This window comes from Hemiscyllium ocellatum, chromosome 38 (assembly GCF_020745735.1).
Source record: "Hemiscyllium ocellatum isolate sHemOce1 chromosome 38, sHemOce1.pat.X.cur, whole genome shotgun sequence".
Classification (NCBI taxonomy): domain Eukaryota; kingdom Metazoa; phylum Chordata; class Chondrichthyes; order Orectolobiformes; family Hemiscylliidae; genus Hemiscyllium; species Hemiscyllium ocellatum.
Genome location: NC_083438.1, coordinates 30,659,940 through 30,673,169, shown reverse-complemented (window position 1 = coordinate 30,673,169; position 13,230 = coordinate 30,659,940). Strand labels below are relative to the sequence as shown.

General features: G+C 44.4%; 1 protein-coding gene across 2 annotated transcripts in view; it reads left to right on the top strand.

The window, feature by feature from the left end:
* Positions 1-13,230, top strand: part of LOC132833888 (sialic acid-binding Ig-like lectin 10) — a 74,133-nt gene that overhangs the window by 41,915 nt on the left and 18,988 nt on the right. The window contains exons 1-2 of one of the 2 annotated variants that reach the window (XM_060852546.1): positions 2,238-2,360; positions 2,575-2,656. In XM_060852546.1, the coding sequence (XP_060708529.1) occupies positions 2,617-2,656 (40 nt within the window). In that variant the 5' untranslated portion in view covers positions 2,238-2,360; positions 2,575-2,616. Of the gene's footprint in view, positions 1-2,237; positions 2,361-2,574; positions 2,657-13,230 lie in introns of those variants that run through there. The other variant, XM_060852545.1, reaches the window with a different exon arrangement.

Genomic DNA, 13,230 nt, shown 5'->3' with positions numbered 1-13,230 from the left:
TGCTGCATCCAGTCATGAATGGTGGTGGATGATTAAATGACTCACTGGAGGAGGAGGCCCCACAAACATCCCCATTCTCAATAATGGAAGAGCCCAGAACATCAGTGCGAAAGACCAAGGTGAAGCTTTTGCGACAATCTCCAGCCAACAGTGGGCTGAGTGGATGATCCATCTCAGCCTCCTCCAGTGGTCCCCTGCATTACAGATACCAGTCTTCAGCCAATTCAATGTCAAGAAATGGTTAGAGGAATTGGATACTGCAAAGGCTATGGGCACTGACAACGTTCTGGCAATATACTGAAGACTTGTACTCCAGAACTTGCTGCTCCCCTAGTCAACCTGTTCCAATCAGTTACAACTGGCATCTACATAACAAAGTGGAAATTTGCCCACATATGTACTGTACATAATAAAATAGAACAAGTCCAACCTGGTATATTACTGCCCCATCAATCCACTCTTGATAGAACATAGAACATAAAAAAATACAGCGCAGTACAGGCCCTTCGGCCCTCGATGTTGTGCCGATCCAAGCCTACCTAACCTACACTAACCGGCTACCCTCCACATGTCTATCCAATGCCCGTTTAAATGCCCATAAAGAGGGAGAGTCCACCACTGTTACTGACAGGGCATTCCATGAACTCACGACTCGCTGAGTAAAGAATCTACCCCTAACATCTGTCCTATACCTACCACCCCTTAATTTAAAGCTATGCCCCCTCGTAATAGCTGACTCCAGTAAAGTGATGGAAGGTGGCATCAATAGTGTTATCAAGCATCACCAGCTCAGCAATAACCTGCTCAATGACTCCAAGTTTACTGTCTGCCAGGGCCACTCAGCTCCTGACCCCATTACAGCCCTGGTTCAAACATGGACAAAAGAACTGCATTCCAGAGGTGAGGTGAGAGTGACAGCCCTTGACATCAAGGCTGTATTCGACCCAGTGTAGCATCAAGGATGTGTAGCAAAACTGGAATTAAAGAGTTTAAGGGGGCAAACACTCTGCTGGTTAGAGTCATAGCTGACATGAAGGACGATGGTTGTGGTTGTTGGAGGTCACCTCAGTCACCTTAGCTTCCGGAGGTCTCTGCAGGAGTTCCTGAGGATAGTGTCCTCAGCCCAACCATCTTCAGCTGCTTCATCAGTGACCTTACCTCCATCATAAGGTCAGAAGTGGGGATGCTCGCCAATGACTGCACCATGTTCAGCACCATTCATGACTCCTCAGAGACTGAAACAGTCCGTGCTCAAATGCAACAAGATCTGGACAATATCCAGGCTTGGGCTGACAACTGCAAGTAAAAGCCAGGCTATGACTATCACCAGTAAAATACAATTTGACCACCATCCCTTGACATTCAACAGTGTTCCCATCAGTTCTCCACAATCAACATGCTAGGAGTTATCATTGATCAGAAACTGAACTGGACTCACCATATAAACTCAGTGGCTACAAAAGCAGGTCACAGACCAGGAATACTGTGGTGAGTTACTCACCTCCTGATACTCAAAGCCTGTCCACCATCTACAAAGCACAATTCAGAAATGTGATGGAATACTCCCCACTCGCCTGGATGGGTACAGCTCCAGCAACATTTGAGAAGCTTGACACCATCCAGGACAAAACAACCCACTTGATTGGCACCACATCTACAAGCATCCACTGCTCCCAACACCAACAATCAGAAGCAGCAGTGTGTATTATCTACAAGTTGCACTGCAGAAATTCACCAAAGATCCTCAGACAACGTCTTCCAAACCCATGACCACTTCCATTTAGAAGGATAAGGGCAGCAAATATTTGAGAACAGCATCACCTTCAGATTCCCCTCCAAGTCACTCACCACCCTGACTTGGAAACATCTCAGCATTCCTTCACTATTGCTGGAGTTCTCTTCTGAAGGGCATTGTGGGTCAACTCACAGCAGAAGCCCTGCAGTGACATAAGAAGGCAGCTAACGACAACCTTCTCAAGGGCAACTGGCCAACCAGGGGTGCCCACAATCTTACAAAATGAATAAATAAGTAAACTCAAAGTGTTAACATTTTTCTCACAGAGGCAGCTTATAGGCAGTTGCTTTCTCACATCAACCCAACTTCCTGAATTGACTCACAGTGAAACACCAACTCCTTCTACTGAAACTAAAAGAGGCAGCCCATAAAGGGGCCGGTCATGATACACAGATTATGTCAGTGGTTATTCCCCTGGCAAGGTCCTGCGTCAATAATGCAATGATTGGAATAGGCTTCTGCGATCAACATTATCCCTTGCTGACTTTGTAACGTGGTAAAGACAGAGTCCACTGACTGATGCCTTTGGAATATTTCAATTAATGATTGAGATCTGGTGGAGAGGGTGAGCTCAACTCTGTCTTGGAACAGAGCACCTCTCTTGTTAAAAGGATGAGAGAAATACAGAGACAGGAACTTTGGCACATGCTTCGTTTTCTTGAAGCCTTGAATCTATAAAGGAACAACGTAATCTGTGAGGACAATGTCTAAAAGTAGTTCTGATTTCTTGAGAGCTGTTGGACAAGAGGTAAGATCTCATCAACTGTTTTTTCTTTCAGAGCTTGCGAGGGAGAAGCTGACGAAATACCTGGGAACGAACAATGATCGAGAAATCTTACTTCCTGCTGTCACTTCTCCAAGGTAATGTCATTGTCAGCTTGGATAGATTTATGCTCAATGTAAATATCAGTCTTACTGAGCTCTGATTGTATGCCGCCTGACCTGCTGTGCTTCTTTCATTTCTCTTGACTCTTGACTCTTCAGCATCTGCAGACCTCACTTTCTTCTGATTGGCAACTACTTCGACAATGCGCCAGTTATAAAGACCACACCTTTTAATAACGTAGAATACAGAAGCAGAACTAGGTCATTTGGCCCTTTAAGTCTTCTCAATTCGTCAATATGATCATGGCTGACCATCCAACACAGTCCCCTTGTCTGGCTCTCTCCCCCAGAACCTTTTATCCCTTTCGCCCTAAAAACTACTTCTAACTGTGGCAGAGGATTCTACGGGTTCACCACTCTCTGGGTGAAAAACATTTGCCTCATCTCAGTGCTAAATGGCCTACCTGGTATCCTTAGACCTGTGACCCTGTCATCAGGAACATCCTAGCTAGTCCTCTGAGAATTTTGTAGGTTCCTATGCGATCTCCCTCATTCTTGTAAACTCCGGTAAATGTAGTTTAAAATTTGTGCCTTTAGCTAATGTTGTTCGTAGTTTCCCATGAAGTCAACACAGCAGTTACTAAAATAGACACACTGTTCAGCACACCCTTGCAGTCCAATCTCACTGAAATCGAAACCTCGGTAAGATAACTGATTCCAGGGAATGAAGGCAAACCAATTCGTGGATACAGGTATAAAATTCCATTTCCATATTTGCCTTTGATCTCAATACATGTAGAGCTCAGTCTAGAGGCACTTTCATAGAATAGAATAGAATAGGTATTTCGTCAGCTTCTCCCTCGCAAGCTTTGTGGGTGGCATGGTGGCACAGTGGTTAGCACTGCTGCCTCACAGCGCCAGGGACCCGGGTTCAATTCCCGCCTCAGATGACTGACTGTGTGTAGTTTGCATGTTCTCCCCGTGTCTGCGTGGGTTTCCTCTGGGTGCTCCGGTTTCCTCCCACAGTCCAAAGATGTGCAGGTCAGGTGAATTGACCATGCTATATTGCCCGTAGTGTAAGGTAAAGGGATAAATGTAGGGGAATGGGTGGGTTGCGCTTCGGCTGGTCGGTGTGGACTTGTTGGGCCGAAAGGCCTGTTTCCACACTGTAAGTAATCTAATCTAATCCCTACAGTGTGGAAACAGGCCCTTCAGCCCAACAAATCCACAACAACCCTGGAAAGAGTAACTCACCCTGACCCATTCACCTATCGCAATATCCTATATTTACCCCTGACTACTACACCTAACCTACACATCGCTGAACATTATGGGCGATTTAGCATGGCCACCTCACTTGCACATCTTTGGACTGTGGGAGGAACCTGGAGCACCCGGAGGAAACCCACACAGACACGGGGAGAAGGTGCAAACTCCACAGAGATGGCTGAGGTTGGAATCAAACTTTGCTCAAGTTTTTCATGATGCCTACAAGAGTCAGGTCAGTGCTGACATTGGGGATCCGTAAGTCTCCATTGCTGTATCAGCATCAACAGTACAGTGCTTGAGTCAGATATAATCCCTGAGACAATAAGAGAGATCTCTCAGACAGAGGAGTCAAGGAGGTTCCTTGGACAATGAGGATTTTTCTTTATTCTTTTGTGGGTCATAAGTATTTGGCCAGGATTTATTGCCTGTCCCTAGTTGCCCTTGAAAGGTGATGCTGAGCTGCCTTCTTGAACAGCTGCAGTCCATCCAATGTGGGCTGGCCCATAATACCCTTCGGAAGGGAATTCCAGGATTTTGACTCAGCGACAGTGAAGGAACAGCGATATATTTCCAAGTCAAGATGTTGAGTGACTTGGGGGAGAACTTGCAGGTGATGGTGTTCCCATGTATCTGTTGCCTTGTCGATATGGATTGAAATAGTCGTAAATTTGCAAGGTGCTATCTAAGGATCATTGGTGAATTCCTGCAGTGCATCTTGGAGATTTTGCACCCTGCTGCTACTGCTAGTGGTGGAGGGAGTGGATGCTGTGAATGTAATGTCCATCAATCTTTGCCCTGGAAGGTGTCAGGAACTGAGTGTTATTAAAGCTGTGCCCATCCAGACAAGTGGTGTGGATCCCATTACACTGCTGACTTGTGCTTTGTCGATGTAGTCAGGAGGTGAGTTACTCACCGGCGTATTCCTTGCCGCTGACCTGCTCTTGTAGGCATGGTGTTCATTAGTTAGTCCATTTGAGTTTGTGGTCAATGGTATCCACTAAGAATGCTGATAGTGGGGGATTCAGTGATGGCCAAACCATTGAATGTCAAGGGTGGTAGTTAAATTATCTCTTATTGGTGATGGTCATAGCTTGACATTAATGTGGAATGAATGTTACTTGCTAATTGTCAGCCCAAACCGGACATTATCCTGATCGTGTTGCATTTGGACATGGTCAGCTTAAGGATCTGAGGAATCGCGAATGGTGCTGAACATTGTGCTCATCGGCGAACATTGTGAGCTCATGATGAGGGAAGGTTTGGGTGGGGTGCTCTTCAGAGGGTTTATGTGAACTTGTTGGGTCAAATGGCCTGTTTCCACACTGTAGGGATTCTAATTCAAAGAAGAAACATTGGGTGCTTCTGATAAATAATCATGTTTAATTTTAATTTATGTACAAACTAGGGAAATCAGATTGTCAATCATATCCCAGGTGAGGAATTTCTTACAGCAACAAGATCTGGAACCAACTAGAGTGCAGGTTATAAGACACTTGATATTGTATAATGTGACAGGATTAATGAATGATCTTGGAGTTAAGGCATCCCTAAGTAGCAGCAACTACAATGTCATAGGATTTTACATCCAGTTTTAAAAGGAGAACACTGGGTCTAAGAGTAGTATTCTAATCCTAGTATTTTAGTAAGGGCAACTATGTGGGTGCGACAGTGAAGTGAACAGGTGTAATAGAATAGAGAATATATCAATAGAGACACAGTGGTAAGCATTTATGGAGATATTCCAGAATATTTTCTGACTGTAAAAATAACCTAAGGGGAACACTCATTGCTGTAGTCAAGGAAAAATGAACAGCCGTGCAAAGATGAGAATGTAGGGAACAGCAGGGAATGACTAAAAGGTTAATTAGGAAGAGGAGGAAGCTGGCTAGAAATGTAAAATAATGCATAGCAAGAGTTTCTACAGATAGTTACAGAGGAAAAGAGTAAGTCTGGAGAGTGATAATGGGAGTTAATGGAAGTTAATAAGGAAATAGCAGATGAAATTAACATTTTGTTTCTGTCTTCAACACAGAAGATTAAAAAATTTCAAATAGTAACGATAAATCAGGAGATGAAAGGAATTTAGGAAAGCTAAAATCTCAAGGGAACTTGTAATAGACAAACAAATTACTGAAATATTTCATCATATTTCTTTTTAATTGTTGACGGGATGTGCGAGGCCAGCATTGAGTGCTCACCCATAGCAATTAGGAGTCAATCAGATTGTTGTGGTTCTGATGTCATGTGTAGGCCAGACTAGTTAAGAACAGCACATTTTCTTCTATTAGTAAACCACATTGGCTTTTCCTGACAACTAACCATCACCATTATGGGTGGCACAATGGCTCAGTGGTGAGCAATGCTGCCTCACAGCTCCAGGGATCCAGGCTCAATTACTGCCTTGGGCAACTGACTGTGTGGAGTTTGCACATTCTCCCCATGTCTGCATGGGTTTACTCCGGGTGATCTGGTTTCCTCCCACAGTCCAAAGATGTGCAGATGAATTGGCCAGGCTAAATTGTCCATAGCATTAGGTGTAGGGGAATGAGTGTGGGTGGGTTGCTCCTCAGAGGGTTGGTGTGGACTTGTGGGAAACTAATCTCATCATTAGATTATGATTTGGAGATGCTGGTGTTGGACTAGGGTGTACAAATCACACAACACGAGGTTATAGTCCAACAGGTTTAATTGAAAGCACACAAGCTTTCGGAGCGACACTCCTTCATCAGGTGTATAACCTAGTGTTGTGATTTTTAACCATTTGATTATTTTTTATTCTTAGATTTTGTACTGAATTCATATTTCACCATTTGCCATGGTGGAATTTGAACCCATGTTCTGCAACATACCAGCCTGGGTAATTGCACACTAGCCTAGCAGCCTCACCACTACACCAGCACCAACCCCATGGTGGAAAATAGCAAAACTAACTCTTCTATTCAAGAAGAGAGGGAGGTAGAAAACAATACTGTAGGCCAGTTCGACTGACGTCTGTCATATGGAAAGCATTCAAAACGATTATATTTCTGCCATCAAGGTAATCAAGTAGAGTCATGGTTTTGGGAAAGGGAAATCATGTTTAACCAATGTATTGCAGTATTGTACTGTACTTTGATTTCAAGAAAGCAACAAGGGGTACGTTGGCTTCCAAGAGACCAATTGTGTTAGGGGATTCTGCAGTCAGAGGTACAGACAGACGTTTCTGTGGCCAGCAGAGAAAAAGCAGAATGGTGTGTTGTTTCCCTGGTGCCAGGATCAAGGACGTCTCAGAGAGGGTGCAGAATGTTCTCATGGGGGAGAGGGGCCAGCAGGAGGTCATTGTCCGCATTGGAACCAAAGGCATTGGAAGGGAAAAGGTTGAGACGCTGAAGGGAGATTACAGAGAGTTAGGCAGAAATTTAAAAAGGAGGTCCTTAAGGGGAGTAATATCTGGATTACTCCCAGTGCTACGAGCTAGTGAGGGCAGGAATAGGAGGATAGAGCAGATGAATGCATGGCTGAGAAGCTGGTGTATGGGAGAAGGATTCACATTTTTGGATCATTGGAATCTCTTATGGGGTAGAAGTGACCTGTACAAGAAGGACAGATTGCACCTAAATTGGAAGGGGATTAATATACTGGCAAGCAAATTTGCTAGAACTGCTTGGGAGGATTTAAACTAGTAAGGTGGGGGATGGAACCCAGAAAGATAGTGAGGAAAGAGATCGATCTGAGACGGGTACAGCTGAGAACAGAAGTGAATCAAACAATCAGGGCAGGCAGGGACTAATAAATTAAACTGTATTTATTTCAATGCAAGGGGCCTAACAGGGAAGGCAGATGAACTCAGGGCATGGTTAGGAACATGGGGCTGGGATATCATAGCAATTACGGAAACATGGCTCAGGGATGGGCAGGACTGGCAGCTGAATGTTCCAGGATACAAATGCTACAGGAAGGATAGAAAGGGAGGCAAGAGAGGAGGGGGAGTGGCATTTTTGAAAAGGGATAGCATTACAGCTTGCTAAAGGAGGATATTCCTGGAAATACATCCAGGGAAGTTATTTGGGTGGAACTGAGAAATACGAAAGGGATGATAACCTTATTAGATTGTAATATAGACCCCCCCCAATAGTCAGAGGAAAATTGAGAATCAAACTTGTAAGGAGATCTCAGCTATCTGTAAGAATAATAGGGTAGTTATGGTAGGGGATTTTAACTTTCCAAACATCGACTGGGACTGCCATAGTGTTAAAGGTTTAGATGGAGAGGAATTTCTTAAGTGTGTACAAGACAATTTTCTGATTCAGTATGTGGATGTACCTACTAGAGAAGGTGCAAAACTTGACCTACTCTTGGGAAATAAGGCAGGGCAGGTGACTGAGGTGTCAGCGGGGGAGCACTTTGGGGCCAGCGACCATAATTCTATTCGTTTTAAAATAGTGATGGAAAAGGATAGACCAGATCTGAAAGTTGAAGTTCTAAATTGGAGAAAGGCCAATTTTTAGGCAAAAACTTTCGAAAGCTGATTGGAGGCAAACGTTCGCAGGTAAAGGGATGGCTGGAAAATGGGAAGCCTTCAGAAATGAGATAACAAGAATCCAGAGAAAGTATATTCCTGTCAGGGTGAAAGGGAAGGCTGGTAGGTATAGGAAATGCTGGATGACTAAAGAAATTGAGGGTTTGGTTAAGAAAAGGAAGGAAGCATATGTCAGGTACAGACAGGATAGATTGAGCGAATCCTGAGAAGAGTATAACAAAAGTAGGAGTATACTTAAGAGGGAAATCAGGAGGGCAAAACGGGGACATGAGATAGATTTGGCAAATAGAATTAAGGAGAATCCAAAGGGGTTTTGCAAATACATTAAGGACAAAAGGGTAACTAGGGAGAGAATAGGGCCCCTCAAAGATCAGCAAGGCTGCCTTTGTGTGGAGCCACAGAAAATGGGGGAGATACTAAATGAATATTTTGCATCAGTATTTACTGTGGAAAAGAATCTGGAAGATATAGACTGTAGGGAAATAGATGGTGACATCTTCAAAATGTCCAGATTACAGAGGAGGAAGTACTGGATGTCTTGAAATGGTTAAAGGTGGATAAGTCCCCAGGACCTGATCAGATGTACCCGAGAACTCTGTGGGAAGCTAGAGAAGTGATTGCTGGGCCTCTTACTGAGATATTTGTATCATCAATAGTCACAGGTGAGGTGCCGGAAGACTGGAGGTTGGCAACGTGGTGTCACTGTTTAAGAAGGATGGTAAAGATAAGCCAGGGAACTATAGACCGGTGAGCCTTACCTCGGTGGTGGGCAAGTTGTTGGAGGGAATCCTGATGGACAGGATGTATATATATTTGGAAAGGCAAGGACTGATTCGGGATAGTCAACATGGCTTTTTACATGGGAAATCATGTCTCACAAACTTGATTGAGTTATTTGAAGAAATAACAAAGAGCAGTAGATGTGATCTATATGGACTTCAGTAAGACGTTTGACAAGGTTCCCCATGGGAGACGGATTAGCGAGGTTAGATCTCATGGAATACAGGAAGAACTAGCTATTTGGATACAGAACTGGCTCAAAGGTAGAAGATAGAGGGTGGTGGTGGAGGGTTGTTTTTCAGACTGGAGACCTGTGACCAGTGGAATGCCACAAGGATCGGTGCTGAGTCCTTTAGTTTTTGTCATTTACGTAAATGATTTGGATGCGAGCATAAGAGGTACAGTTAGTAAGTTTGCAGATGACACCAAAATTGTCGGTGTAGTGGACAGCAAAGAGGGTTACATCAGATTGCAATAGGATCTGGACCAGATGGGCCAATGGGCCAATGGGCTGAGAACTGGTAGATGGAGTTTAATTCAGATAAATGCGAGGTGCTGCATTTTGGGAAAGCAAATCTTAGTAGGACTTAATGGTAAGGTCCTAGGGAGTGTTGCTGAACAAAGAGACCTTGAAGTACAGGTTCATAGCTCCTTGAAAGTGGAATCGCAGGTAGATAGGATTGTGAAGAAGGCATTTGGTATGCTTTCCTTTATTGGTCAGAGTATTGAGTACATGAGTTGGGAAGCGATGTTGCGGCTGTACAGGACATTGGTTAGGCCACTGTTGAAATATTGCGTGCAATTCTGGTCTCCTTCCTATCGGAAAGATGTTGTGAAACTTGAAAGTGTTCAGAAAAGATTTACAAGGATGTTGCCAGGGCTGGAGGATCTGAGCTACAGGGAGAGGCTGAACAGGCTGGGGCTGTTTTCCCTGGAGCATCAGAGGCTGAGGGGTGACCTTATCGAGGTTTACAAAATTAGGAGGGGCATGGATAGGATAAATAGACAAAGTCTTTTCCCTGTGGTCGGGGAGTCCAGACCTAGAGGGCAGAGGTTTAGGGTGAGAGGGGAAAGATATAAAAGAGACCTAAGTGGCAACTTTTTCACACAGAGGGTGGTACGTGTATGGAATGATCTACCAGAGGATGTGGCGGAGGCTGGTACAATTGCAACATTTAAGAGGCATTTGGATGGGTAGATGAATAGGAGAGGTTTGGAGGGATATGGGCCGGAAGCTGGCAGGAGGGACTAGATTGGGTCGGGATATCTGGTCGGCATGGACGCGTTGGACCGAAGGGTCTGTTTCCATGCTGTACATCTCTGTGACTCTATGGTTCTAAAATATTTAGTCAGGCAGCACATAAAAATCTCTTGTGGAAAATAAAAACTCATGTTACGGGGGTACCATGTTGGCATGGACAGCAGCCAGATGGTGCACAGTAAAGGCTTCCAAGGATTAAAAGTGGTGTTGATATGGAGGAGTAGATGGGACCTGAAGGCAGGAGAAGAACCTATGTCATGATTTCTTTCCCTGGCTCCGGTTAATCCTCTGAACGTTTCTTCAAGGCTGTGTTGCTGAAAATATTCAAGACTGAGTTAGATTAATTTGTGATCAAAAATGGAGTCAGGGATAGAGAGAAAAGGTCGGAGAGGAAAGCTAAGGTCATGATTTTACATCAGAACTAGGAGCAGGAGTAGGCCCATTAGGGCCTCGAGCCTGCTCCACCATTTTATATGATGTCCTGAAGAAGGGTTGCACCCGAAATGTCAACTTCTCCATCTCCCGATGCTTCCTGGTTTGCTGTGTTCCTCTAGCCTCCTGCGTGTCTACATTTGATATGATTCTGGCTCATAATCACCTTGGCCTCAACTCTACTTTCTTGCCTGCTCCCCACTCCACTAACTCTTCAACGCATTGCTAATTCTAAATCTCTCTATGTTCTCTTTAATTTTACTCAAGGTCCTGGAATCCATCTGTGGTAATGAATTCGAAAGATTCACGACCCTTTCAGAGAAATAACTTCTCCTCATCTCTGTTTTAAATCTGCTCCCCTTTATCCTGTCACATGAGATGCAATGAGAACTAGCCAATTCAATACCAAACTGGCTTGACAGAAGGAAACAGAGGATGGTAGTAGAGGGTTGTTTTTTGGACTGGAGGCCTATGACCTGCATTGTGCCACAGGGGTCAGTGCTGAATCCACTGTTGTCTGTCAGTTAGCTAATGATTTGGATGGGAATGTCGGAGGCATAATTGGGTTTGTGGATGACATCAAAATTGATGGTGTAGTGGATGGTGGAGAAGGTTACCTCAGATTCCAATGAAGACTTGATCATCTGGGCCTTGAGCCAATGAATGGCAGATGGAGCTTAATTTAGAGAAATATGAGATGTTGCAATTTGGTGAGGCAAACCAGGGCAGGATATACACAGTGAGTGATAGGACCGGGGGAGTATTGCAAAATAGAGAAATCTAGAGGTGCAGGTACATAGTTCCTTGAAAGTAGCATCTCAGGTAGACAGGGTAGTGAAGAAGGTGTTTGGCGTGCTTGTGTTCATCAGTTAGAGCACTGAGCACAAGAGTTGGGATGTACAAGACATTGGCAAGGCCACATTTGGAGTACTGCAGAAAGGATGTTATCAAACTGCAAAGGGAGCAAGAAACATTTACAAGGATGTTAACAAGACTGCAGGTTTAGACTTGTAAGGAGAGGCTGAATAAGCTGGGACTGTTTTCCCTGGAGCACAGGATGCTGAGGAGTGATGTTGCAGGCGTTTATAAAAACTGAGGGAGGTGAATTCAGAACTAGAGGGCATAGGTTTAACATGAGACAGGAAAGATTTGAAAAGGACCCGATGGCCAACTTTTTCACATAGAAAGTAGTGCAGACAGAATGAACTACCAAAGGAAGTGGTAGGTGCAGGTACAATTGCAACATTTAAAAGGCATTTTGATAAGTGCATGGATCAGAAAGGTTCAGAGGGATATGGAGCAAAAACATGCAAATTGGATTAGATCAGTTGAGGAAACTGTTTGGATGAGATGGGTGAAAAGGACAGTTTCCATGCTGTAGACCTCAATGATTTCCATTCGCTTTATTATCTTAAAAACCCCAATTCGACCTCCACATTTTTTTTTATGTCAGTCAGAGTGAGAGGAGAAACAGCAAGGACCAGAGGCCCGACAGGAAGGTAAATGTTAACAAGATATAAAAGCTGGCTTCAGCGTTCCTCACTTTATTTGGTGGCAGTCGGAGTGGGAGGAGCGACAGTGAGGGCCAGGGGCCTGACGGGAAGGTAAAATTTTAATCGATATAAAAGCTTATCTCACATACAGGCAGAACGTACAGTGAGCAGGAGTCCACACGGGTCTGTTGGGTAAGTGAGGCTTATATTTGGGTGGTTGCGTTACCCGAAACACCACTCTGGTAGTGGCTCCAATCCGTCATCCTCCTCCTCTAACCAAAGAAACAAGGTTCTGGGCACCAATTGGTAAGGTGACTGGTCTCTGTTTTTTTAGGTTTGCAGTCATCTCGTTGGGTATTTAGAATAGTGGGAATGGAGGTTAGAGATGTTGAATGTTCCTCCTGCAGAACGTGGGAGGTCAGGGTCACCAGTCGTGTCCCTACTGACTTCATCTGTGGGAAGTGTATCCAAATCCGGCTCCTCGAAAACTGCGTTAGGGAACTGGAGCTGGAGCTGGATGACCTTGGGATCATTCGGGAGGCCGAGGGGGATATTGAGAGGATCATAGAACACTACAGCTCAGTGCAGGCCCTTTGGCCGTTGATGTTGTACTGACTTGTGGAACCAATATGAAGCCCATCTAAACTACATGATTCCATTCTCATCCATATGCCTATCCAATGACCATTTAAATGCCCTTAAAATTAGCAAGTCTACTACTGTTGCAGGCAGTGCATTCCACACTCCTACTACTCTCTGACTAAAGAAACTACCTCTGGCATCTGTTCTTTATCGATCACTCCTCAAGTTAAAGCTATGTCCCTGCTTACAGGCCATCACCATCCAACAAGAAAGG